The sequence below is a fragment of the Cynocephalus volans genome, chromosome 11 (assembly GCF_027409185.1).
Source record: "Cynocephalus volans isolate mCynVol1 chromosome 11, mCynVol1.pri, whole genome shotgun sequence".
Lineage (NCBI taxonomy): Eukaryota > Metazoa > Chordata > Mammalia > Dermoptera > Cynocephalidae > Cynocephalus > Cynocephalus volans.
This window is the reverse complement of record NC_084470.1, coordinates 71,063,383-71,091,100: the sequence shown is the minus strand read 5'-3', so window position 1 is coordinate 71,091,100 and position 27,718 is coordinate 71,063,383. Positions and strand designations below refer to the sequence as shown.

Genomic DNA, 27,718 nt, shown 5'->3' with positions numbered 1-27,718 from the left:
TGCCAAAGTTTGACAACACTCTGTACTGGGGAGGCTGTAGGGAAACAGGCATGCTCATCCAGTGCTGATAGAAGCCCAACTTATATCCCACTGTGGAGGGCAATTTGGCACAATCCATCAAAATTGCAAATGCATGTACCCTGTGACACAGCTAATTCCTTGAATTTATCCTACAGACATACTTATTCACTTGCAAAATGACACATAAAGTTATACACTACAGTGTTGTTTGTAACAACAAAAGACTGGGAACAACCAAAATGACCGTCACAGGGAATTGGTTAAATAAATCATGACACGTCTCTACAAAGAAATACCATGCTTCTGTAAAAATGAATGAGGAAACAGTGTATGCACAGAGAAAAGTCATGTTCAGTAGGAAATGCCAGGTATATGATAGCGTATGCAGTCTTCTACTGTGTAATGGGGGAAAAGGGGTAGATATTTACATTTGTTTCTATATACATAACAATCTCTGGAAGAACAGACAACAAACTAGCAGTAGTGGCTACTTATTTGTGAGCAGGTAGGGAACAGGGTGTGTGGGTGATGGGATGGAGACTTAAGGGTGCATATAATTTTATACTTTTTGATTTGAACCATGTTAAATATTACCTACTCAAAATATAAATTTTCAAATACTTTGGTAAATACTTGGGTCTGACTTTTATTGTTTTTTCCTCTCCTTTCTGGGTGGGGGGAGAGGAGGTGGATAATCAGCTGCCCGGTCTTGTAGCAGTTGTCCTGCCTTTAGCAATCCTCTCCACCCTGCACCTCAGCCCGCACAGTCCCCTTATTTCCTGCTGTGGGAGAAGACTGTTTGGGCTAAGTGTAGTTAAACAAAAGGGGTAGAAGGATAATGCCACATTAGGTTAATGGGCACAAACTTTGTAACAGTGCTTGTAGCTGTTTGGAGGACTGTAATTTAGGTATTTTGGGGTGCTTTTTTTTTCTGATTCCTGGCCACATTTTGGATGGAGATGCAGGCCAGGAGAGGAAACAAGAGTGGGCAGAGAGAGGCAAAGGTGGGAGACAGAGAGGTTGGTGGAAGTTCTTCCCCTGATAATTCCAACCTCCTGCAGAAGCCTGGCAGAGGTGGTGGTGGGGCACCCTGTCTTCCAGAAGGATTTTTATGGAGCAGCAAAAGGATAGAACTGAGTCAGCAGGAGGCAGTACCAAAAGTGCCTCAGGAGAAAGAAGGGGGAAGGGGAGGAGGAAGTGGTCTTAAGTACACAGAACCCTCAAGGGGATGAGGAATTGTGAGCTCTGGAGGAACAGAGTAAGGCAGGGTAGCCAGCACAAGGAAGAGCAGAGACTTTGAGCCCCTGAGGACAGAATCTACATCTGGCCCATCTCTTCCTCATGTAGGAGTTAGCACAGCCTGCCAAGTGTGGTGAGGAGAAGGGTTCCTGCTCAGAACTCAGACCACTGGGGCAGAAGTCCCAACTCAGTTAATTAAGCAGGGTAGCCTAGCCAAGTAACTTAATTTCTTAGAACCTCAGTTCCCTCATCTTCTCAATGCGACAATATATTTCACACATGAAGCATTCTGCATATACTGCCTCCTTTAATCTTCACAACCACCCCATGAAAAGGAGTTATCATTAGGACCCATTTTCTAGATGAGGAAATTGAGGCTCAAAGAGATTTCTGGTTACAGGGCCAGGAAGTGGTAGAGCTGCAATTAGAACCCATATCTCCCTGATCCAAAGTCTGTCTTTTTAGCTACTACACTATTAAAAAAGGTAAACTATATGATTCACAATCGGATGAATTCTATAAATATTTGTAGTTTCCAAAGATGGTTCCAAACTCCTAGACCTAGATGAAACGGACTTTGCTTCTCCTACTTTCCCTTTACTCAGAAGTGGAGAAGACACCAGAGGGACTGAGTGCCTCATAACAAACTACAGTTGCTAGGCATCCCTCTGATGATGAAAAATATGTCTGCAACGTGCCCACTCCCATATTGGGGGCCAAGTACATAAATGTAGCAGGCTACAGCATCATTTCTGGAGAGGGCCAAGAAATTGGATGTGCATTTATCTTTGGGCTGTCCATGAGGTGATGCTGGCTCTTTAAGGTGCTACAGTCAAAAACACATTATATTTATAATAGACTGGGTGTGAACGTTAGGTATTTAAGTGATGTCCAAGGTCTCCCCGTCTTAAGATTAGATCTTTGAATCCAAAACTATATAGAGGGGTTGCTATTTTAGTTTTTACTCTTGGAGTTTTGAAAATATGTTAGAAATCTAAGACTTCAGTAGGTAAAAAGAGAAAATAAAAAGAGATCACAGAATAATTACCAGTTACCAGTGTCAGCAGTTATTGCCTTCCCTATAAGGCCAAAATTATACTATATAACTTAAAAGAAGATAGGTCATGAACTTTATTATTGTCAATTCCTGTATTATACATTCTCAAATATCATAAGTATATCTGATTATAATGGATGGATATCTAAAATTTCATCTCAATAATCTGATTTATCCACAACAAATGAAGACAAACCATTCCATGTAAAAATTCTAAGTTTCCATGTAAAGATTCTAAGATTCATTGAAAGTAAAAAGGGAATCCTCATGATATAATATAGATTAGTGAATCAGCCTAATTAGCAATTTAATTTTAAAAGATTATATTAACATTAAATAGTTTGCCTAAGATAAGCCTTAAAAAAATATTATCAAGAGGCTCAAGAGTGGTGATTAAAATTGTGCAATCATGACTTCCATTTAGTATAAATCTTTCCAAGACAATAATTTTTCCAAGTATTCAAACTATCTAAAATTCATGTGCTTTTATTTATTTATTTTTTTAAATTTCACCCTTGTTATGGAAAAACATATGGTATGTATCCACATTTGCTCACTTCTCTCTTCTCTTCCTACTCTTCATCCCTAACTTACCTCTAAATTTAGTTTTCTAAAAGATATTTTTCACTTATAAGATTAAATGCATGCATTATATATATATTTTTAAAAACTCTAAAACATGCAAATATCTGAAATTTTGGAAATAAAATGGATGCAACACACAGACACAAACATAGAGCACCCCCACTACGTAACAACCTAAAAACAACAAACATCCCCCAAAACTGCAAAATAAAGCAAGGCAAGCACAAACGGGACATACTTAACTGGTACCAGCTATCCACAAGCTGAACTGATATTTACAAGTCTTACTTTTGGGAGTTGAGGTAGAACAGATGAGTTTCAGCATTGGGCTGTCTAGAAGACTTTAATCCCCATGGCAACAAAACAAAAATTTGGCAAGCCAGTCCCAGCCATCAAGACCCCCCCCTCACCTGCTCCCCTTCTCTCCTCTCTCCCCAGAAGAAGGCACTTCATGGAAACGTCTGGGAAAGCCCTTGGACTTTATTTTGTTACACCCTCTAAATGGACAAAAAACAAAAGAGAACAGGTGTAGAAGGCAGTATTTTCAATTGGCCACCAAGAGTTCCACATAAACACCCTCCCTCCCCACTAACACAGACATACCCTGTCATCAGGCCTCATTTAGGACATTTTCAAAAGATGATGCTTATACACAAAGGTGGCTGGTTTTAATTAAGGTCTTTTATGCTGAGGTAAGAAATACAAAATGGGAACTTTGCCCATAAAAGTCATCTTTACATATTGGAAGCCTGATTTATCTCTGGTGTTAATGGAAGGTAAGGATATCACAAACACATGATGACCTTTCTCATTCACATTCCTACTTTTCCACCTTTGACACACTGCCCTGGCAAAGAGAATGGCTGAAAATGCCATTGAAATAAACAGACTTGGCAGAAATCTACTGAGGACCATTTGGGCCTCCCTTCTGCCACAAATTTCTCTGAATTTCATGCCATTAGACAAATCTGGGGTTTTGTCTTTTCCCCATGTATTCCTCTTATCTTGGGACACTTTCCTGATTCACGATACAGACTGTAGAATACATAGGAGGCACCTCAGAGAGATGGGGAAAGGAGCTGGCAAGTTATTACTATATGTTAAGTCCTATATTTAGTTTCCCCTTAAAAATTAAGTAACTGTAGCATCTGAGTGTTGGCTGTAAAATTTGGAAGATGCACTTTTGTCATACAAGAACACATGAAAGTGTTTATTTAAGTATATTTAATCCCCCAAACCATCTAGGCCGTAGGATTTCAGGCTGAAATGATTTCTATTCTTTCCAAACTCTGTTGCTAGAACACCAATACCAAACTCAGGCATGTAGACATTCTCTTTTTCGGAAGCTCTTTTGAATTTCACACAGACCTCTGAAGTCAGATATGTAATCAAAAAGAAGTTAACATTTTGTTATCATCTGAGTCACCTGGTGGCTTTTTACTTTTAGGAATGGTGGCTTTTTACTTCCATTTCTTGAGTGTTGGGTTTTTCTTCTCCCTTAATACAAGCTTTCATTTATTTTTATAATTATTAGATTCTATATTAAGTGCTTGGCACAAGAACCAAAATTTGGAGAAGTCAAAACTTGGGGATAGGATTTAAAAAGGGGAGAGATTGCTGTAATTCAGAACTTCTTGTCTCCCTCTATGGAGCACTTTCTGGAACTACAATGACTGTCCTCCAAATACCACGAGTATACTCAGTGTGGCTACATTAATCTGAAGAAATCACGAGTGTGTTGGAGTGTTTTTATAAATTTTCATAAAAACTTGAAATTTGCAGCTTCCAAAAATATTTAGACTTTTTCTCAACCCTTAGCCCTAACTCTGAATTCTGCCAGATTCACTCTTTCAGGAATTTTGGAGCTGAGCCGGCTATCTCTGCAGCTTTTCCTCACACACAATCACAGGCGCTTAAAACTACCACCCATAACTGACAACACTTTGCTGAGAAGCAAATGCCATACAATCAATAACTAATATCTTGAATAACCAATGGGGCTACCTGAGCAAACTGACAGAACAAATATAATCAACCCTGGGAGAGAAGACATTTAATTCTGAGAAATCCAAAGAAAGGTGGTTGTTACCTAGAATAGACTAAGCATAGTAGTGTCCCTTTCTGAAAACTGAGCTTGATTTAAAAATTCATCCATCCACCACTTGCCTAACAGAATCAGTCCCATCTTTCAAGTATCATGGAACATTTTTAAATGGCAACCTTTAGCAGTGAATCTCTCCCTGCTTTTGTCTAATGACTATGTGTTAGCCTGTTCCAAGAGCTTCGACTGCCATCTCAGGGCCAACTCGACAGCAGGGGGCCGGTTACTATAACAACTGACAGCTCTTGTGAATTCTGAAAGCCCCCTGAGTAGCCATTTGGGAAACAGTTATTGAGCAAAAAGTTGCCTGGGATGGCAGCATTAGCTGCCACGTGACCCAGATCTCCCTGCACACAGTTACACGGAGAAAGAAAAAAAAAGGGTGTCTACCTCCAGGAACAGCTGGGGAACTCAAAAGGCTCCCCACCCCCATCCCTCTTAGCATCTCAGGGCGAGACAGTTTAACACCACAGTGTCATCATAAACTTGAACCCTTTGAGGCAAGCCATATTTTGGCACCACGAAATGTGCATTAGCTCTCCCCACTGGCTTGACACATTGTCAGGCTTTGAAGAGCTGAATTGTAGGAATTATTCCTAATGATTAAAAAAAAAATTCTTAAAATATGCCCACAGATACAGATTCCAGGAAGAGATGGGTGGCACAGGCAGTCAGCAGTTTTAAAAGAAAAAAAAAATGATGCCCAGTACACCTGTGATCCAGTGAATGTCTGTTTGGAGAAAGAAAAAGGTGATCACACAAAGCCAACAAAAAATTATGACTTGGAAGCTCAGATATTTCTAGACTTGAGAAAAGTTTTATGAGAAAAGTTTTATAAAAACCTACCTTTTGATTCTCATTCTCTCCCTCAGCACAAGGGGACACTGAGCAACTAGGACTGACCCAGTGATTTTGTCCTTGCAGAATCCCCTAGAAAAGAATCTGGTTCTACCCATTAAAAGTGGACTTTTCTTTGCATAGAGGAAGGGCAATTTGATGGAGTTTGCCTTCTGGCAATACTGAATGCACCATGATTGGGTGCTCCTAGGTCATCTCCTATGCAGTGCCTCTTCCTGTGACAGTGTCCTTTTCAGCACTTGTCCTTTTTCTTTGTATTGTGAAAATCACAGCCCAAACAACCTCTTCTCTGAAAAGCCCTCCCTGGCTCCCTCTCCATTCCACCCAACTCTGGCTGTGGTCAGTCTCTCCTAGAGCATGCTGTTTCCCTTTATCACCAAGGCAACCCAGGGGAATGCAGATTCAGCCACCCACAGGGGCCAGGCAGGGAACAGTAGACAGGGCAGAGACTGGCACAATAGTGAGCAAGTGCCCCTCACAAAGGGACCATCACAGTCAGCTCCATCTAGCCACCAGTGCCACAAGGGAACATGAGAACAATGTTGCTAGACCTTCCAGTTTACCCATACAGCTGGGGTTTTAAGTCAAACCTTCCTCTTTTCAAAATAATTAAAAATTCTAAAAACAACATGTCAGCTAAATAAAACCTGTCTGGAGGCCACTGGTCTGAAGTTTCTGACTTCTATTTGGGATAACCTTTACCGGCTTATCTCCTCCACTATGCTATGAGCTCCTTTAAGACAGGACTGTCCTCGCTGGATTGCTAGTGCCTGGTACAAGCTGATTGCTTAGGAAATGCTGAATGAATGATGAACAAAGGAAGGAATCAACAGGCCAGACATAAAGGGTCTTTGGTCAACAAAACAAAACTGCAGATGTGAGAAACTCCAAAACTTATGAGCTGTACGATCCTGGGCAAGTCATTTCCCCTTCTGGAGACTCTTTCCTCTCTTGGGACAAGGGCAATGCAGTCCCTGGTGCCTTGCCTACCACACAGGGCTGCTGGAGGATTAAATAATGTAACATGAGCTTTGTATGAATTCAGTCATTTTGGGTGGTTGTTATTGGTGGTGTTTCTCCTTTGCTGTCTCTTAGAAGCCACCTGCATGGGAGAAATCATTCTTATGCCCATGTCCTTTGTGACTTTGCTAGGGTGGAAGGGGGCAAACACCTACACCAAATCCAATCATGAGCATTAAAGTTGGAAGTGTCGGCTGCTAGAGCAGATGGGTGAAGAATGTGTGCCTGGGCTCGCAGCAGTTCCGAGTGTCATTGTTGCTACCGTGGGAATACAGGAGGGATCCGCGTTCCAGTGAGGCACATGTGGTCAATAATTCCGCGAACAAGAGAGGGGTGTTACCACATGCCCACACTCGACTTTCACATGCATCTGTTTGTTTGCCTGAACCTCCATTGTGCCAACACAAATCCCCCACACATTTGCGGTTTGCATCTCTTCATATTTATTACACTCTGTCTCCTACTGAACATCCAGGGAAGAAAAAAATTGCAATGTCAACAAAACTCACTTGTTTTCATGAACAGCATTCTTAATGAGGAGGCACCAACACATGGCAAAATTTCTGAAAATTTAAAGATGGGACTCAGAGTAAAAGGGAGACCTTTTCCTATCTGCATATGTGGCTAAATTGCTGTTGACTGATTTATCACAGAATACAGATGGCTCGGTCATGTGCTGAAGAGGGACGTACGTTTACCAGACCATGAAATTCTTCCAACACCAAACTTTAATAAACCTGGGTCAGATGCTACAATTTCCACTTAGAGAATTTCCAGTTTTCTGTTTCAGAATCTGTGCAGGTAGCTCAGCTCTATCTAAATCTGGGAAATAAAGTTGCTCTATACTTCATAATTCCATATAATTAAAGATGCTAAATTTATCATTTAGGTAACTAGCACTAATCAGCTAGGACTAAGACAGACCAAATAGGTTATATTATTCAACATCGATATCTTCTCAAAGTAATGGAACTGTAACTAAGTGTATACACCATTAGTCAGCTTCCAGAACACCTGAAAGTATAGCTGGTCCCCTAAAATTTTCTTCCACATGATTCTGGCAAATCCAAACCATAGGTTGGTTTATATCTAGCTTTCCAAACCAGTTTGCCACCACTGTTAGAAGGTGGTATAACAGCTAAGATATTTCCTTTTCATGGAGTGTCTTTTCAACATGCAAAGAGGCACTATAAAAGCAAGTGGTGGAAGGAAGTGAATGCCTCCAGGCATGCTATTCTTCATCCAGGCAAGATACTGTAATGGTTAAGATAGTGGGCTATGAAGTTACATGGGCTGAATTCAAGTCCAGGATCCACCAAAGATTAATGCTGTGACTTGGGCATGTCACCTGATCTTACTAAGCCTCAGCTTTCTGATCTGCAAAATGGACATAATACTACTAATCACTTCCTGGGATCTGTATGCTGATTAAGTGGGGATGTAATCTGCTGAGCAAATATCTGGTACAGTGAATATTCAATAAAAAACAAACTCAAAATATCTTGTAATACTCACAATTCTAAGCAGAAATTGATGTCTTGCTCACAGTAGCTAAGCTATTCTACAGCAAAGCTGATAAACAAGTTGCATGCTCTAGCACACTGATTGGACACCCAGCACGTAACTCCTCTCCCAGCATCTACCTTAAATTATGCAAATAAAAAATAAACCTTCCAAAAAATTTTCCTCTTCTTTCTGAGTGGCAGCAGCTGTGCTGCTCCAAGTCTTCTCAGAATGTCAGCCCATAAGTGCCATATAAACAACTTATCTTAGTAAGGCAGGGGATCTGGAGCTCTTGGAAAGTGCTTTCTGACTATAGTAATTCAAAGGTGTGTTTTCCTACCAGCTTGATTAGTAAAGCCAAAATGGCACACTTCAAAAACTACTGAATTGATTTCTTCTCCCTCATTTTCAACAGCTCCGAACCATTTTTAATTGCTCTGAATCATCTGTAATAGCTCTGAACCATTGCGTGGTTGATATGGACTGCAGTATTTATAAGGCACACAACAGGGTGCCATTTACAAAATGAGGCAAGCTGTAATGTTAGCTGTTTTTGTTTTTATTAGCTGCCCCACAACCCTGCCCCCTGTCCAAAATTACTTTGCATGCATTTCTTCCTAGCTTCATAGCAACTTGGGCATTGTTACGGATTCTGGTTCCTACATCTCTTCCAGGCAGACCTTTGCAAGGAACATTAAAGGAAGAACTATAGCATCATACCTGTAACATCTCAGCTAATAATATTTAAAAATAAATTTCTCCCTGAAGATCCACGTTGCTGCCTGTAAAAATGCTACTGAAATAGTCCCCAATGGGACTGTGTATATCTGAGGTCTCTACCGCTATTTTTTAGTTTCAGACAAATTGGAAGTAATGAGATGAATGATTGTTAGTTAGTCCTTTCAAGAAACATACTCTTAACCCAATGATGCCTATTGATCTAAATATTTAAGGATACTTGGAGCAGTGCTTCATAAATACCTTTGTGTTCCCCTACCTCATCTGTGTCCCTGGAGTTGTGCGATCACCTGTGGCCAGTAGTGAGCAAATGGGAGTGAAGGATTCTACTTCCCGGCCAAGCAGTGGAGAGCTGGGTGCTTCCTTGATTTTTCTAGCCCTGCTGCAGTGATCTGGGGGACATGTGCTCCAGAAACAGGAGCCACTGGTGGAGGAGGGCTGCCCAACCTTGTCAGACTTCACATGGGTGAGAAATAAACCTTTGTGTGTTGTGAGGCCACTGGGGAGCTGGGGTATGTCTGCTGCAGCTGCAAATGGCACAGCCAACCTGAATTAATGAGGCTGGACACAGGGCTTCGCGGTAGTTTCCCTGGGGGTAGGGGGTGGGGTCATGTCTTTAACCTAGTTACTTAGGGATGTCCTCCTCTGGAATTGCCTTTAGGCCAATTAAGAGCATCCCCCAAACCAATTTCATTAACTTTATAATAACCCCTTTCCTTTTTTTGGCCCAAAGTGGTTCTGCTCAGTTGGCTAACCTACATTTACACTATATTTAGCTTCAAACAGATAACTTTTAGCTATTTCTAGGATAAAGATTTTGCACAACTGAGATCATCCAGAAGAATGAACTTAAAAAGATTATTCCAAAAGTTATCTTCAAGCATAGTTTATGTCCTAGACATACTGGAAATTGTGTATAGCTACAGTGTGATTACATGTAAGGGACAATATTCACCTACCTCTTTAAATTTGATTTTCTTTACTAAAAAACCAATTCTTTTTAGGCACACCAGGCCGCAGAATTAAATTCCTATTTTTCCCTGAAGTCAGACCTGGTATAATACCACAGCAAACGTCTGCAAATGGACCATATGCCAGGAACCAGAACAAGCATTTCCCACAGCTTGTGCTGGATCCTAAATGTAGCCCCAGTGGCACAATTCTTGACCCCATTTTGCAGATGAGGAAACTGAAGCTGGTGAAGTCTTAGTCTAAGTCAGTGTTTCTCAACCCATTTTTCACTGGTATTTGCCTTAGGGGGCCTTTATAGACATTTTTCCTAATCGCCCACTCCCAATGCAATTTTAATACCACTAGTACGCAGTATATCTGTGTGTGTACTATAGGTATATCTGTGCTTTATACACAAAATAAGTAAGTTTTCCCACCTCCCCATAGCCAATTTTTACCCCTTTGGGGATGCTGACACCCCTGTTAAGAATACACACTGTATGGCTACACAGGTAGTGAGTGTGGTAGAACTTGGAACCAAATCCAAGCTGTATGACTCTGGGCCCGTTTTCCTACTTCACCACTTAGCAGTATAGCCTCTTTCTGATCTTGCCCTCCTGCAACTTTGGTACCTTCAGTCATCCTCATGGTAAGGCACATATCCCTTCGGGTGGCATCCAGGGCCTTCATGATCAGGCCCTTGCTGTCACCACTCTGCTCCCATATGCTGTTCCCACCAACACTGAACTGCGTGTGTCTGCTTGCAGGAGGCCAGGCTTTCTCTCTTCAGCCTCATTCCTCCATACCCTCTTCACCTGGCTGCCTGTGCATCAACACCCAGCTTGGACATCAGATCCTCCAGGGGGACTTTCATGACCCCAATCCCCCTCTCAGGCTGGGCTGAAGCTCTGCCTATTGCTCTCATAGCAACATGGACTTACCTTTCTCCAAACACATCCACTCTATTATATTTACTCCTCTGTCTCTTCCAATGCACTGTGAGGCAAAGGGACCTCACCCTTGAATCAGCAGGCCCAGCATAATGTAGGGCAGGAATTCTGTAAGCATTGCACACACAGTAGGAACCTGCCCATGGGTCCAATGCCCATGCAATAGAAACAGGTTTATAATTTCTTAAATAACAGCCCACTTAGCTGAGCCTTCTAAACTACATAGCAATGACTTCTGGGCTCCAGAATTAAACATAAGACCTAGCCCGACAAGAGTATTCCATCCTTCTGGCCACCAGAAGACTCTGGGGATGAACAAACGACCTGAGTCAGTCATACGAGATGCCATCTTGGGACTTAACTGAAGTATTAGAGAAAAGAAATTCCCTTTCCAGTGGGATGTACAGATGTAAGTCTGACGTGAGACAGAGGCCACCATATGGAAACAGTAAGAGGGCCTACTTAAGAGAGAAGACCACACAGAGAGCAGATCCTGGAGACTGAGAGTAAGAGAAGCAGACAGACGAAACCAGCCAAGCCCTGATGTCCTTGTTCCACCTTCTGAATCCAGCCAGGCCTGATGCTCCTGAATCAATATTCAATTCCATGAGTCAACAAACTTTGCCCTGCTGTGCTTAAAGCAGTTTGAAATGAATTTCTGTCAATTCCAACAGAAAATGGTTCTGACCAACACAACGGATGACAATCTGCCACACTGCTTGGGCCACAGCAGGCATTCAACAAATGTTAGTTCCCTTTCTCTTTACTGGCCAAAGGAAGCAGATCAAAGAAAGGAGATAGTAATAGTACTTACCTTTCAGATTTGTTGAAAGAATCATATGAGACTGTGCCATTGAAGTGCTTGGCATAGTGCCTGGCACTCAAAAAGGACTTGCTGAACATTCTCAAGCACTAACATCATTGTATAGTGGGAGACTTCAGGAGAGACAGAATTCAGAAAACTTGGGTTTAATTTTCAACTATTTCATGAACCCATTAAATTGCAGTGTCAACAACTCCGAGTGAACACACTCAGAAACCAGAACAATAGCTGCAAAGGATCAGTCCTTGGTTATGATAGAAATTGCTGCCACAGTGAGCTGGTGTGAAGCCCCGGGTGCCAGTCCTGCCACCTGAGGAAATGTTCCAGAAGGTTTTGATCTGCCTCAATGCTCTACTTATGTCAAGTCTGTTTGCCAATCATCCACTCTCACTGTGCCTCAAAAGGCAAATGAGAAGCACTGTTGTTCTAGCTTCAAAACTACATTGCCAAAGAGAAACATTTGTCCCTTCTTTATTTACCAAGTTTCTATGTGTGCTCCCTAATGTATCCTTCTTTCATGTTTAAAAAAAAAAAAAGTTGGACAGTAAAAAGGTCCTGTCCCCTCTAGGTTGTTCTCATGCTTAGCCAACTCATCCACCTAACACTAATTCACTTATAATTTCCTTGCTCTGTAAGAATGTTCTCCTTCACACTCATTGTTGTGCTACTGGCATTAGGAGTTTGATAAAAGCTCAAATCCAGAAGAACCTCCTGGATGAAGTTTAAAGCTCTGGTTACTTTAAACCAAACTTTGGGAAAAAATATATAAACATTATAAAAATATTTTAGATATGAACTATTAATATATTATTCAATTAATATTTTCCACTTGTATTCACTGTTTTTCAGAAGTATAAACAGTTGTCATTTTCCATAGGGAAAATACACCCTGAATGGAAGGATTTTAAAGATATCTTTACTACATTACACAGCCCGTTTCTACAAGAAGCTTGCAATAAACACTTATGTTTTGGCTGGTCTGGTATCTATGCCTGCTTGGCAACATGGTTCATGGTCCTTCTTGGTCACAGTGATCTGTTCAAGGGTGGGCAGAAGACCAAAGGTGGACCAATGAGAAACAGTCCTGAAGTTTTCCCTAGAACTGCTTGGTATAGGTGCTTCCTTGAACTGGGATTGCAAAAGTAGGCTCACCCAGCCTAGGGCAGCTGTGGGGCCTCTCTGCTCCCATGTGGGGAGAGTCTGACAAAAACCACACAGCACTGAGCAAAGACAACAGCTGGCCATACAGACCTTTGTTACTTTATATGCCCAGTTAAACTCACATTAGGCAGTCCCAATTTACCAAAGGCCTTTAGACAATTATTTGTTTGCAAACCACTTTCTCCTGGAGAAAGGATGGCATGGAGGTGAATCTGGTGTTTTCATGCTCATCCTTATACACAATGTACTTCACAATCAAGCTGGTCTGCAGCACCAACAGTCCTATAGTGACTGTCAGTCACCTGGGGGAGCCTGACATGACCCCTTCCTTATTCTCCTGTTCCAGCCAATTGAGAACAGACCCAAAGACACACAGCCAATCTGTCAGCAGATTCTGTTGATCCCACCTTCAAAATATATCTACATGCAATCGACTCTCTTCACCTGCACTGCTATCCACATCTGAACCACAATCACTTCCTTCTGGAACTAGTTCAGTGGTCTCCCCTATGGTCTCTGCCCCTGCTCTTCTTCAGTCTGTTCAACACAGCAAGCAGCCAGGTAATCTTGAGGTCAGATCACAATATTCTTCCGTACCAAACCGTACTAATCTTAGGGTAAAAGGCAATGTGTTAACGGTGGCCTATGAGGCTATACATGACCTAGTCTTCCTCTACCCTGTTTCTTCCTCACACCCTCTTCTACCACTCTTCCCCTGTACTCACATGCTATAGCTACACTGACTTCCTGGCTGTTCCTAGAAGAGGCCAGGCATGCTCACCTCAGGGCCTTTGCACGTGCTGTTTCCGCTGCTTGGAACTAACCTCAGATGGAGCCCATTTGGTTCCCTCCTCCTATAGGTCTTTGCTCAAATATCATTTCCCAGGTAGGCCTTCCTTGACCAATGTAAACACTCACTTCTAAGCCCCAGCACAACCCTCCCTTTTCCATATTTAGTTTTCTCCATTACATACTTAACACCATCTCAGGAATTTTATGTTTTAGTTATTTGCTTTGTTTATTGCCTATCTCTTCTACTAAAATGTAAGGTCCACGAGAGCAAGGATTTTCAGATGTTTTGCTCACTTTTGTATTAGCAGTGCCTAGAAAACTGTTTGGCATACAGTAAGGACTCAGAATTAATTGAATGAATGGAAAGAAGGGAAGGAGAGATAAAAATACATCACCTGTTTCTCACTGGTGAAGTGTGTTAGAAAAAGGGCAGAAGCCTTCTACATTAGTCTGAGAAGTGAAGGCAGCCAGGCCAACTGAGTGGGCCAGCTAGACCTTGTCTGCCAGGTCCTCTCCCAGGTGGCAACACTAGAAACACTCAAGCTGCCTCACCTTTCTAAATGCAGAGGCCATGGGCTTCCCCTCCCCAGTGAGCCGATCCCCACATCCACTTATCCACTCAGTAGGTGCTGCCTGGCTCACTCACCTCCAGTAAACTAGCACAGCAATGAGAAGGATGAGGCACACGAAGGTCAAGGCTGATACCACAATCAGAGGGATGATCCACTCCATCCTCCCTGGAGAAGGGCGGCTTATCGTTCCAGATGTGTTCTTTTCTGCTGCAAAGAGAAACCATCCCAGTTAGAGGATAGAGTTTAGTGGAGCCGAGGAGCCAAAGCATGATGCAGAATTCTACTCCAGTTTTGTGTGGTTTCTGGAGAACTGGCTGCTTGCTCTGGTCTGCCCTGGGACAGGAGGGGCAATCTGCAGCCCTCACCATTTCCTACCCTGTCCCACCCCAAATAGGGCCTCTTCTGCAGGCTGCAATCTGTGATTGCCAACGGGATGGATTTGCAGATGGAGTGCAAGATGTTTTTAAAGAGAGTTGTGCAAAAGACACAGACATCCAACCTTACTCCAAGAACATGACCAACCTGGAAGGTCCTTTGCATGCACTAAGGACATGTGCTCAAGTCTCTGAAAGAAGCAGGGGGCTGGGGGGCTGGGGGGTGGCTGTCTGAGAGAACTCCGGGGTTCAATAGTGTGAGAGCAGGGGGAATGGCACAATGGGTTTTACTAGGAGAACCAGCTGTGACTATGATGACCATCTATTCTTTGCCTGTTTAGCATCCCTTACCCCTTTCTGTAGTAACTACATCCTGATTCTGCTTTAGGAAATTACCTTTCCCTAACATACAGTCACAGTGGGATCAGCATCCAAATGTGGGGCTGCCCCTCTGCTGGCCAAGGCGGGGGGGCATGGGACTCAAGGTAGGGCAATGGTACTCTCACCCTGGAATCTCAACTACTGACTCTAAGACCAAACAGCAGCACATTCCAGTGGGAACACTGAGGTGCTTCTGCCGCTCAGTTCCTACCACTCAGATCCCCAGAGACCCTCTTTCTCCTCAAATCTAGTTTGCCAGCTTTTCCTTCGATCTCATCACCTACCCCAGATCCTTCCAAAAGCTCCAAGACAACTGAAGATAGGAAGCCACACCTCACCCTACTCCCAGCACGCCTCTGCCTCTAAACAGTAGCCACAATTTAGGGGTTCACAGGAAAAGTTTGCCAAATGATTCATCATTGTCTCTGGTCAGCCGATTCCTCTTACCCAGGCTGCTCCTTCCTCCATCTCTCCAGGCTCCGGGTATCTTCAGAAGCTCCCAGAAGCCTCAGCAGGAGATCCTATTCTCCCTGTACTGTGGGGTAGATGCCTGGAAACCTCCATGTGGCCCAAGTGAAGCTCAGGTATGGTGTTGGGGCTGGGAAGAGCACAGGTGCACAGAGGCCGTCATGAGAGGTAGGTGGCAAGAAAGCAGAGGTTAACTGTGACCGTAGAGAGAAGCCCCTTGGAAATCCAAAGCTGGCTGCAGGCTGACTTGTATTCAGCAAGGATTCCTCCTACTCTGCAAGAAACGAGGCCAGCATTCCGCCAGCCTAGAGTGTCCCTCTGCAGGATGGATTAAATGCAGGGCTAATCAGGCAGGGCTTCCAGGCAAGAGAAGGTGGGCTGAGCAGGAAAGACATAATTGGCCTTGGAGAGCAGATTTTTAAAGAGGCAAGACTCCTGAGTCACAAAGCAGTATGTTCCAGTGTGTTTCACCAGGTTTCCTCTAATGCACTTTTTACACCAAGCCCCTCCTTTGTTCAGGCCCAGGTCTGAAAAAGGTAGGGGCCAATTCATCCCCAGTTCACAGGTAAGAAGACAGAGGCAGGCAGGCACTGATTAAAAACCACCCTGGAGCACTTAGCCATTTATGAAGTGCCTTCCTAGCTGTGCCAGCCCATTTCTCTCAGGGATGTAGCCATACATCAGACAGGAGCAACCCTATGCCTCAGGGTAGGAATCAATTGAAGAGGGAGAGACAGCAGACTATCAAGTAATTAGAATACAGTGATGAACGTGGCATCGAGGGAAGCAAAAGGGGCTATAGGGGATAGCTATCCAAGCCCAGGACTCTGGATGGCTCCCCAAGAAAGTGGGTTTAGGGCAAGATCTGAAGGATGAAGAGGAGTTAGCCAGGTTAAGGGCAGAGGAAGATGTGTGTTCTGGACAGAGTGTTAAATCCGTGAGAGTACAAGAACGAGGAGGAGGGGTCAAAATGGAGAATTGGAAGCCAGATCAGCCAGGGCCCTGAAGGCTGAATTAAGGGAACTGGTTTTAGTCATAAGGGCAGTGGAAGTTACTGCAGGGTTTTAAGCAAGGCAGACAAGGATCAGACATGCATTCTCTCCCTCCACATAATGCGTTTATTGCAAAGCTCTAGTGACTGGCCAGAGGAACGAGAGTTGCAAATGAGAATAATTTTGTGGGGCCCCAGCAGGGGAAGCCCAGCCAGGCAATTATCTGGCTGGCTGGCGGTAGGAGTCTCAAAGACCTGGGGGTCCTGTTAATGGAAAAAATGTCAGGAGGATCGACATTATAGGCCACATGTCCAATTAACTTAATATCCACCTGCAAAGCCCTTGGGTATTCAAATGATTCCCAGTGTCTTATTTCTCTTCCTACTCCTTACAGTAAAGGATTCTTGCCTATGCTGCTAAATAGAATACAAACTCCATGTCCTATTCATCCTAAACCACTGAAAACTCTTGGCCATAAAAGTCCAAAGCACTTATAGTTCTAAACAATCACTGGAAATATCAGCTCCATGGTATTTCTGCCATCCTAAAACCAGTAAACAGTGACAACTTCAGAACTTCCGGGCCTCATGAGGGGCTTAGGAATGACGATCTGGTTGTGAGGATCAATGGCATATTACATTGTCCCTGAAATCACATGTACATCTGTGTTGGCAGTTATGCCTGTCCCTTGCACCTCCTCCACGAGTTAAGTGTTCAAAGTCTTCATCAGATTCTCACAGAGGACACCAATATGGACTCCTTATTGTCAGCAAAGAGAATGAAGGTCTGAAGAGGATAAGGGTCTTGAAGTCACAGCTAGCCTGGGTCAGGTTCCAGACTGAGTCATTTCTCTTTCTAACATTTCATGGCATGTGAGATAATAATGGGGTCAGGTAGGGAGATGGAACACTATCTGAAATCCCACTGTGAACAGTCCCCAAATGGTGGTTTCTGTGGAAGAGATTTTGGGCTGACAACAAGTTGCAGTGTGAGTGAGAGACCTAAGGAAATTATTCTGACAACAATTTAATTTCGACCTTGACTAATGACAGGCAGTTGGATTTGCTTGGGTCTTTTACATAAAAGCCAGGCAAAAGTAGGAGTGCTACTGGATTTCCATGTGGGGCATGATAAGGTTGATTTCATTTTCAAATTCACAGTCTTGCTTTATCGTCATGGTTCTAGTAGCCTGGAATTGAATTCCACCTCCAGGTGGAATCTGCTCCCGTCACTCTCCTGAGGAGCTCCTCACTGCCCTCAGGATAACCCTGAGTCCTGAACAGAGACAGCAAGGCCCATCAGAAGCAGAGCATCATCTCCTGCTCCACCCACCATGTTCCAGCCACACTTGCCCAATCAGTGACCATGCTGGGCCAGTCCCACCTCTCTGCCTTTGTCCTTGCTGTTCCCACTGCCAGGAATGCCAGTCCCCTCCTACACTTGGAAACTCTTATTGATCCCTCAATCTTGGTTCAGGTGCTACCTTCTCTGTGAGGCCTCCCCAAACCCTCAGACTGTGCTATCTCTGGAGGGCAGAGTAAAGATCACAGGTTCAAATCTTGGCTCTGCCACTTTCTGTGTGACCAATAACTTAAACCAGTTTGGGCCTGGAGCTCTTCCTCTATAAAATGGAATAAAAATAACCTACTTCATAGGCATGTTGGGAAAATTCAATGAGAAGATGCACACAGAATGCTTAAAAGTGTGCTTGGCATTGAGCAAGTGCTAAGTAAATACCATTGTCATCATCATCATTTGTACTGCTCTTACTGCACACATCACACTCAATTATAATTGCCCTGTTATTACTGTAGGTCCCCAAAGGCAGGCCTGATTTCCATCTGTGCATGAAGAACAGTAATAAAGCTGTGTTCCTACTAGCAATGCAACTCTAGGCAAGTGACTTAAGCTCTCTGTGCCTCAGTTTCTTCCTTTGCCAATAGAAATAATAACATTGCCTACTGCACTGTGGTGGTGTGAGGATTAAATGAGCTAGTATATATAAAACATTTAGAATGTTGCCTGGCACTTATAAGGACCTGGTTAATGTTGGCTGTTGTGATTATTGTCCTCACCATCACCATCACCCCCCCACCACCATAAGTAGCCCCATCATTAATTATCATCACCAGCATCATCACCCCCCAATGATATGGATTGTGTCACCCAAGTTTTATGTATTAGTAGCTTTTTTCTGTTAACAGGGGGGTGGGAAATCCTATTATGGTAATTGCTAGGTGGGGCTTCTTGGTGATCAGATTGTAGGACCATGCCTAGTAAATGGATTAAAAATGTTGGTCATGGGTGTGGTTCTGATGGCTTTAAAAGGAGAGTGCATGAGGAGCTCTCTCTACTCCACCATTTTCTGCCACATGAGACTCCTTGGTCACTGTCATCACTACCAAGGCCTTCACCAGCTCTGTTCCCTGGATTTGGACTTCCCAGACTCTGAAACTATAAGCAATAAATTTCATTTTCTTTATAAATTACCCAGTTCGAGGTATTTTGTTATAGGCAACAGAAATGGACTAGTATAGAAAATGGTACCAGAGAAGTGGGGTGCTGATTATAACAAATACTTGAAATGTGGAAGCAGCTTTGGAACTGGGTATTGAGGAGAGGCTGGAAGAATTTAGAGGAGCAGGCTAGAAAAAGCCTAGCGCTAGAGGAAGTTTAGAAGACAAGAAAAGTTTGGAACTTCTTAGAGACTGGTTAAATGTTGGTGAGCAGAATGCTGATAGAAATATGGACAGTAAAGACCATTCTGAGAAGATCTCAGATGTAAATGAGAAGGGACTTATTGGAAACTGGGGCAAAGATCACCCTTGCTATGAACTGGCAAGGAATTTAGCCAAATTCTCTTCCTGCCCCAAAGAATTATGGAATGTGGAATTTAAAGGTGCTGACCCAGGGTATTTGGAAGAAGAAATTTCTAAGCAGCCAAAACATTCAGGAAGCTGCATAGCTACTTACAACAGCCTAGGTTAAGTTATGGCAGAAAAGGTATGATGTAAAAAGCCAGAATGTACAATTAAAAGGGAGGCAAAGTGTAAAGATTTGGAAAATTTGCAGCCAGGCCATGTGGTAGAGAAGCAGAAAGCATTTTCAGGAGAAAAATGCAATGATGCTAAGAAGATTAATACAAAAGAAAGGGATTATCAAGAGAAGGGGGAAAGGCCCTGAAAGCATGGCAGAAGCCTCTGGAGTCAACCCTTCCATTTCAGGCTCAGAGGCCTAGAGAGACAGAATGGTCTCAGGGAACAGGCCCAAGGCACCCTCCATAGGCTTGCTGCCCTGTGAGGGGTTCTGCTTCCAGCTCCAGCACCCTGGGATGCTGCTTCCAGCTCCAGCACCCTGGCTGCTTTGGCTGTTCCAACTGTGGCTAAATTGCCCCAGGTGCGGCTGGACCCACAGCTTTGGAAAACACAAGCCAGAAGCCTCGGTCACGTCCACATGATGTTAGGTGTGCAGACTCACAGAAGGCCAGAGCTATAGAGGCTAGGGAGCCTCCACCCTGATATCAAAGGATGTATGGAAAATCCTGGGGTCCCAGGAAGAGATATGTTGCAGAGGCAAGGTCACCACAGACAGCCTTCGCTGGAGCACTGCTGAATGGAAATGTGGGATCAGAGTTGCAGCAGAAAAACCCCAACAGTGCCATGCCTAGTGGAGCCATGAGACCACCATGGAGACCCCAGACTTATGGAGCTACCAGTGGAACACTAGCCTGAGAAAGCTGGACTGTGACATGAGACCAGGAAAGCCATAGGAACAGAGCTGCCCAAGGACTTGGGCACTAGTGTGCAGAGGACATCAAACATAGAGTCAGGTACATGATTTGCCAGCTTTGAGGTTTGATGCCTGCCCTTCTGTGTTTCAGACTTGTTTGGGACCTGTTACACCTTTCTTTTGGCATATTTCTCCCTTTTCGAATGGGAATATGTACCCTATGCTTATCCCACCATTTGTATCTTAGAAGTAGATAACTTATTTTGATTTAATAGATGGAACTTTTTTTTTTTTTTTTTTTTTGTCGTTTTTTCGTGACCGGCACTCAGCCAGTGAGTGCACTGGTCAGTCCTATATAGGACCCGAACCCGCGGCGGGAGCGTTGCCGCACTCCCAGCGCAGCACTCTACCAAGTGCGCCACGGGCTCGGCCCAATAGATGGAACTTTTGACACTTTAGAGTTTTGAGTTGAAACAAGTCAAGACTTTGGGGATGGAATGCATATATTACCTGTGAGAAGGATATAAATTTTGGGAGTCAAGGGCGGAATGATATGGATTGTGTCCCCCAAGTTTAATGTATTAGTAGCTTGATCCCCACTGTGACTGTTAAGAGGGTGGGAAATTCTATTATGGTAATTGCTAGGTGGGGCCTCTTGGTGATTAGATTGTAGGACCATGCCTAGCGAATGGATTAAAAATGGTGGTCATGGGCGTGGTTCTGATGGCTTTAAAAGGAGAGTGCATGAGGAGCTCACTCTCTCTCTGCTTTGCCATATTCTGCCACATGAGACCCCTGGGTCACTGTCACCACCACCAGGGCCTTCACTAGCTACTAGCTGTGTTCTCTGGACTTTGGACTTCCCAGCTTCTGAAACTGTAAGCAATAAATTTGGTTTTCTTTACAAATTACCCAGTTTGAGATATTTTGTTATAAGCAACACAATCAGACTAATCCACCATCATAGGCAGCACCATCATTATCACCAGCATCATCATCACACTCTTCCTTGCCAACATACACTGTACCAGACAGGTGGTGAGCATTCACTGGGAGTTTGCCAAATCTGACTCCTCCCTGTAACATCTGAGTGCACATGTGGCAACTGTACAGAACTTCAGGCATGCTGGGCATCAGCACAGGGGGCTGGCTGTGATGAAATTGCCAGTAAAGAGCTAGAACCTCAAAGTTTGCCCTGATACAAGACTACACCATACTTCTTGTTGTTCTTCAGAAGAAATACTTGTCCTGCTACCTCACTCAACCTGTGACCCTAATACAACAGCAAACTGTTAGAAACTACTAGGAACACACACACGCTGTACTGGCTGAGTATATACCCTCCTCTCTTGTGCCCTCAGCCCCCCAACAATCTTCCCCATGCCAAGGCCTCCAGAGACCAGAATATACTATAAACCTTTCAATACAACTGAGGCAGCATGCCACAAGGGTACGATCCTGCACATCAGAGTCAGGCAGATCTGGGTACAAATTCTGGCTTAGGGCTTTTTAGCTGTATGGCTTGGGGTAAATGACTGCCTGTCTCTGAGCCCCTGGTCCCTCCTCTATCAAAGGGAGACAGATGATAACACTCATCTCACCTCTCAAGGGAGTCATGAGGATTGAATAAGATAATCTATGTGAAGCAGATTGTGTTATGTTATGGCCACATAATTTAGAGGACCAGATGCAAAATGAAATCATGGGGCCCCTTGTTCAAGAACTATTAGAGTTTCAAGAAAGTGATGGTAGAGCATGACAGCAAGCACAGGCCCTGTGTGAGTGCCCAGGCTGCATGCTCATGAAACTGCTCCTGGTCAGTCAGGCAGTAAGCACAGTGCTTGACACAGAGGAGGTGCCCAAGAAATGTTCGTTCTCTTCCCCTCAATGGAACCAAGCAACAATGCTGACAGTATGATAAAATTAGACACTCCCAACTGTTAGGAGCAGTACATGTTTACACAGGGCACTGCCTGTAGCCCAGTTGCCTCTGAAGGGTCCAGTAGAACTGGGGTACCCACTTACTGGAGGGTTTTCTTCCCTCCATGGTGCACAAATCCTGACAACAAGATAAACATAGGACCTGTGGTTTAATGTAGCTCCTCATCTCCATCTCTCGCTCATCTAGATGACAAAGTTTTCCCAGCAGAACTAGCCCTTCGATACCTGCCTGCCACAGGATGTAAAGCTGGCAACCCAGATGTGTTTGGTTTGGTACCCCTCCCTCAGTAATTATTTTTTAATTGTGAGTTAGCTGCCCACACTTAATAAGCAAAAGAGTTCACATAAAAATCAGCAATGGAAGCTTCCACTGGAAATGTTGGCAACAAAAGTCTGAATTCCCACATGGCAAACATCAACTGGAACCAAGCAGCATACTCCCTTCAGACAGGATGTGTCTCACTCGTTTGCCACAGTTGCCACTACTCCCTAATGTCACACACCAAACAGGCTTTCCTCTCCCGACTCCTACTACCAGCTTACTCTAGCCAACCTAGTTCCAATCTGCGGAATGGCACTCTAATCCAATGAATTGGCAGAACACCACTAACTTGGGACTTTTAAAATGGCCTCCAGATCAGAAGCAAAAATTATGGTTTAATAAACTCCTGACCATGATCCTGATATCACTAACCTGGCTCAAGAGAAGAGGCTGTTTCTGCACAAAGCAGCTTTCCCCAATTCAATTTGTTTTTGAAGAGATTTTATTTTTCAACCAATTCGAAATGAACCATGCTCTTGCTCTGCATATATAACATGGTCCGTTTTCCTCAATGAATTTAGACCTTTTTCATACTCTTTCCAGAGCTGCACCTTGCTGATCTGTGTGTAGAGGATGAAACTGGGAAAAGGGGTATCAACAGTTACCCACTACTCTCTCCATGGATGTGGAAGTGCAGATGACAGCCGCTAGGAGGATCAGAAGATGTGAGGCCAGCCAGGGCCTAGACCCAAAGGATGAGCCTGCTTCAGAAATACCTTCCAAATGACACTGAGGGCAAAATGCTAACTAACCCTCTCTGAGCATATGCAGGAGAAAGGTAAGGCTTAACGACCTTCCCACTGCCTTTCCTCTTCCCAGTTTCTATTTCAGCACCCAACAGAATCTGAGTAAAGTGCCTCCATTCTGCTTTTTAAAAAAATTTTTAAAAAAAGAAAAGAAAAACAGTTTTCAGTGGCATATGTCATCACTGAATTAATGCTGTTTGCCTTTTACTGGCTTGGCTCTCATCCCAGTAGAAGCAAATAAAAACGGAGCACAATGTACTATAAATGCTACAGGCAGCAATACATCAGATGGACCCATCTGAAATGCTTCCTACCCTACCGTAAGGGCTTAACTTCTGCTACAGGACAGGAGCCTCTAGCTGTCAAGACTAAACCTAGCTTGGATCTGAGAGGACACTATCTGGAGTAGGGAAAAACAAGATTCTTTCCTTTTCAAGAAAGATAAAGAGAAGGATGATCTGCATACCCATAAATTTATAGCCTGTTTCCATCGTGGGCAACTTCACTGCATTTGTTCTGAGTAACACCACTTGTTAAAAACTGCCCACATCTGTGAATTAAGGTGGCTGCTTTTTAAAAAATAGAGTGGTAAAAAACACATAACACAAAATTTACCATCTTAACCATTTCTAAGTGTACAGTTCATTAATGTTTAAGTATGTTCACACTGTTGTGCAGCTGATCTCCAGAACTTTTTCACCTTGCAAAACTGAAACTCTATATCCATTAAACCACAACTCCATTCCCTCCTTTCCCCAGCCACTGGCAATCACCATTCTACTTTCTTTCTCTATGAGTCTCAGTACTCTAGGATCTTCATATAAATGGAATCATACAGTACTCGTATTTGTCCTTTTGTGAGTAGTTTGTGTCACTTACCATAATGTCTTCAAGGTTCATCCACATGGTAGCATGTCACAGTTTCCTCCTCTGTAAGGCTGAATTATGTTCCATTGTGTGTGTATATATACATTTTATGTATTCATCCATTCATCCACTGGTGGACACCTGAGTTGCTTCCACCTTTTGGCTATTGTGAATAATGCTGCTATGAACATGGGTATACAAATACCTCTTTGAGACTTTGCCTTCAATTCATTTGGGTATATACCCAGAAGTGGAATTGCTGGATCATATGGTAATTCTATATTCAGTTTTTTGAGGAACTGCCATACATTTTACATTCCCACTAGCGACGCACCAAGGGTTCCCATTTCTCTACATTTTTGTTAACACTTGTTAATTTCTGTTTTTTTGAGCTATCCTAATGGGTGTGAAGTGATAGGTGCCTGCTTTTTTGCAGGGCCACAAAATTTGCCTTTATTTTTCTGAACCCCTGACGTTACCTAAACACTGCTGCAGAGAAGTGATTGTTTGGCAGTTATATAATACATAATTATTATAACATATATTCTCCTGCAACAGGACACTGGTTCTGTGTAAACATGTGTGAGCTGGATGAGAGCGTCATTCATTTCCATTTATATCACTGCCTGCAGTTCTTGGGAATAAGCACTCTCATACCACTTCATGTAGAGCTTAATTCACCAGACTCAAACGATCAAACGATACTCTGTCATCTCTATTTCAATTAGGTGTTGGAAAATTGAGGGTGTCTGATAAATACTAACTTAATTCCAAGCTCCATAAATACGGCCAGTTCAACCGGGCGGGCCCGTGGCTCACTCGGGAGAGTGTGGTGCTGGTAACACCAAGGCCACGGGTTCGGATCCCATATAGGGATGGCCGGTTCGCTCACTGGCTGAGCGTGGTGCTGACATAAATACGGCCAGTTCTAACCTACCAGACTGCCACCACAGACACTTGGTTGCAATATCACATGTTTCTGAAATGAATCAGGGACAGAAGCTGTACACTATTTTACATCATATATGCTGCCTCCTACAACCTGAATTCCTGACTCCAACCTCTCTGGAAACTTACTTGTCCTCGGTGGAGTCTGGTTTTCCACACTAAGACATTTATAATCTGTTCTAGTTCAAAGATCACTCAGCAGGAGACAGAAACTTCCAAGAACCCAGATACATAAGGAAACTAAACCATATCAGCAGCTGAATAACCCCTTCAAGCTACCCTGAGCTAGTTCCTGCCTACATGCCCAGAAGATGACAGCCTGGAGCAGAGGCAAGCAGAATTATAAAGAAAATCTCTCTTGAAAAAGGAAAATATCTCTTGGAATTCATTTCTTGAAAAAGATGTTGAAAAACATCTCTTGAGAAAGGAAATAGTTTTCAGCCATGGCCATACAAGTGCCTGATATAATTGATACTATATTGTTCCCAACCTTCTGCCCTATCTTCATGAACCTGTACTATTACTCATTTTTTCTTTAAATTTACTCTTTTTTTCCTCAAGTAAACTTCTTCAAAAAGGAAACTGTATGTTAATACTACAAATCAGTGTTTCTCAATCTTGGCACTATTGACATTTTAGACCAGATCATTCCTTGCTGTGGGGACTGTTCTATGCTGTGACATTCAGAAGCATCTCTGGCCACTACTCACTAGATGCCAGTAGCACCCCCTACTCCCACCCCAGTTGTTACAGCCCAAAATGTTTCCACATATTGCCAAATGTCCCTGGGGGGAGGGACAAAATCACCTCTGGTTGAGGACCTCTGCCATAAATGGAAAATTGGTCTCTTTTAAAACATACACATTAAAATATTCACTTAATTAATATTTCAGGGGCCGGCCCGTGGCCCACTCGGGAGAGTGTGGTACTAATAATAACTAATGTTTCATCTGAAACCATCTTGTGCTGCTCACTCTGGGAACGAGCACGAAAGCCAGGAGAGAGGCAGCACCACTTGGAGTGAACTCCCCTGGACTGTGCATCAGAGGCCATGTTCGGGCTTTGTCTTGCCATGTGCTGTGTGGCCCTGGACATGTTCCTTAACCTCCTGAGCCTCAGTTTCCTCCCTGGCATGATGGTAACAATGACAGCACAGGCCTCATGGCAATGCTGTAGGATAAGTGGCAGATACAGCTGGCCTTTAGCACATGCAGAGCCAGCATGGAGTAAATACTAACTGATGATGGTGTTATTATTTCTATAATCAAAAGTTTTTAAGTTGGTTTCCTTAGAGCTTGATTGTTCCAAAGCTCAGGGTTTGTTGAAAGAAGTGGGGTGGTTGGAGCTTACTACCCTCCATTTGGCTCAAAGCAGAACAGCAGCCCAGGGTCTCTGTGCAACTCTGACCGTTCCCAACTCATGGTCAAGATTTGGCCTAGAGGCTGTAGTTTGCTGATCCCTGAACAGGACCATCCCTTTAGCAACTGGCTCAGGGCTAACCCAGAAGAGGCAGCCAGTAAGCCTTCAGTGAATGAGTGTTTATATCCTTTGGTTCTGAGCAAGATTTAATTTGGGGGGAAAAAAAAGGGGTTGCCTTGATTTAGAGAAAATGGAAAACCCCAGCACTACATCATGAGTTTGTAGACCATGCCTACTCTGAAATGTTGTGGCTGGGGCATGCTGTACTGCATACCAACCCAAGAACATTTTATTGCATAAACTGGCTCTGGGTCTACCTCCATGTTCAGGCTGTGGCTCCTGAGGCTGAGGGAGGGAGCATATACTGGATTTCCATGTAGCACACATCCAGTTCAGAATTTGCACTAAATAGATACAAGAAAAGGCTTGGTGAGAGGGAGTGGCTGCACAGAGGCCTCCAGATCCTTCTGAGAGGCTTCCAGGGCTATTGAAACTATAGCAGCCAACACTACAGCAGAGGTCAAGCTTCCTACCTAGTCCAGGTGTTTAGTTTGGCACATATTAAAAAAATTGTTTTTAAAATTTGAACTCACTTAAAAATTACAGAATTCTGCACAAAACCTTGGATTTCTGTCTCACTGGGCATTCTTACTGATAATAATCAATTGAAACTGAGTGAGATGGCCCTCTTTAGAAAAGACATGAGCTCTCTTGTTTGCTCCAGTCCTCACCGATGAGCTCTCTTGTTAGCTCCAGTCTTCATGAAGGACATGAGCTCCCTTGTTAGCTCCAGTCTTCATGAAGGACATGAGCTCTCGTTTGCTCCAGTCCTCACTGATGTCCCTAACGTCTAACACCTGGTCCTTTTATCTTATTGACATTACCTGTGTGATTTCTGTAGGTGTCTAAGTTTGCTACTTCTTGAACAGAAGGAGTCCCTTTTACTCCTCCTGTGGGACTTAATACTAAAGCTACTACTCATTGTACTTTAAAAAGCTTCAAACATCAACAGAATTTAAACAAGCCTTTTGGAGATATTTATATAAATATAGTTTGTAACTGTAAACATTATCACTTTTTTTCAAAGAGACTAAATATTAATTAAAATAATTTTTACTTAATATGGAAAAAAAATGTGAAACAGATTTAAACAAACGTAC

General features: G+C 43.4%; 1 protein-coding gene across 1 annotated transcript in view; it reads right to left on the bottom strand.

Annotated features, from left to right (window-relative positions):
• Nucleotides 1-3,308: 3,308 nt before the first annotated feature.
• Nucleotides 3,309-27,718, bottom strand: part of LOC134390120 (receptor-type tyrosine-protein phosphatase gamma-like) — a 228,059-nt gene continuing 203,649 nt past the window's right edge. Inside the window, exons 12-13 of the mRNA XM_063113408.1 lie at nucleotides 14,446-14,578; nucleotides 3,309-3,399 (exon numbers count right to left, since the gene is read on the bottom strand). Coding sequence (XP_062969478.1) covers nucleotides 3,309-3,399; nucleotides 14,446-14,578 — 224 coding nt within the window. The remainder of the gene's footprint in view (nucleotides 3,400-14,445; nucleotides 14,579-27,718) is intronic.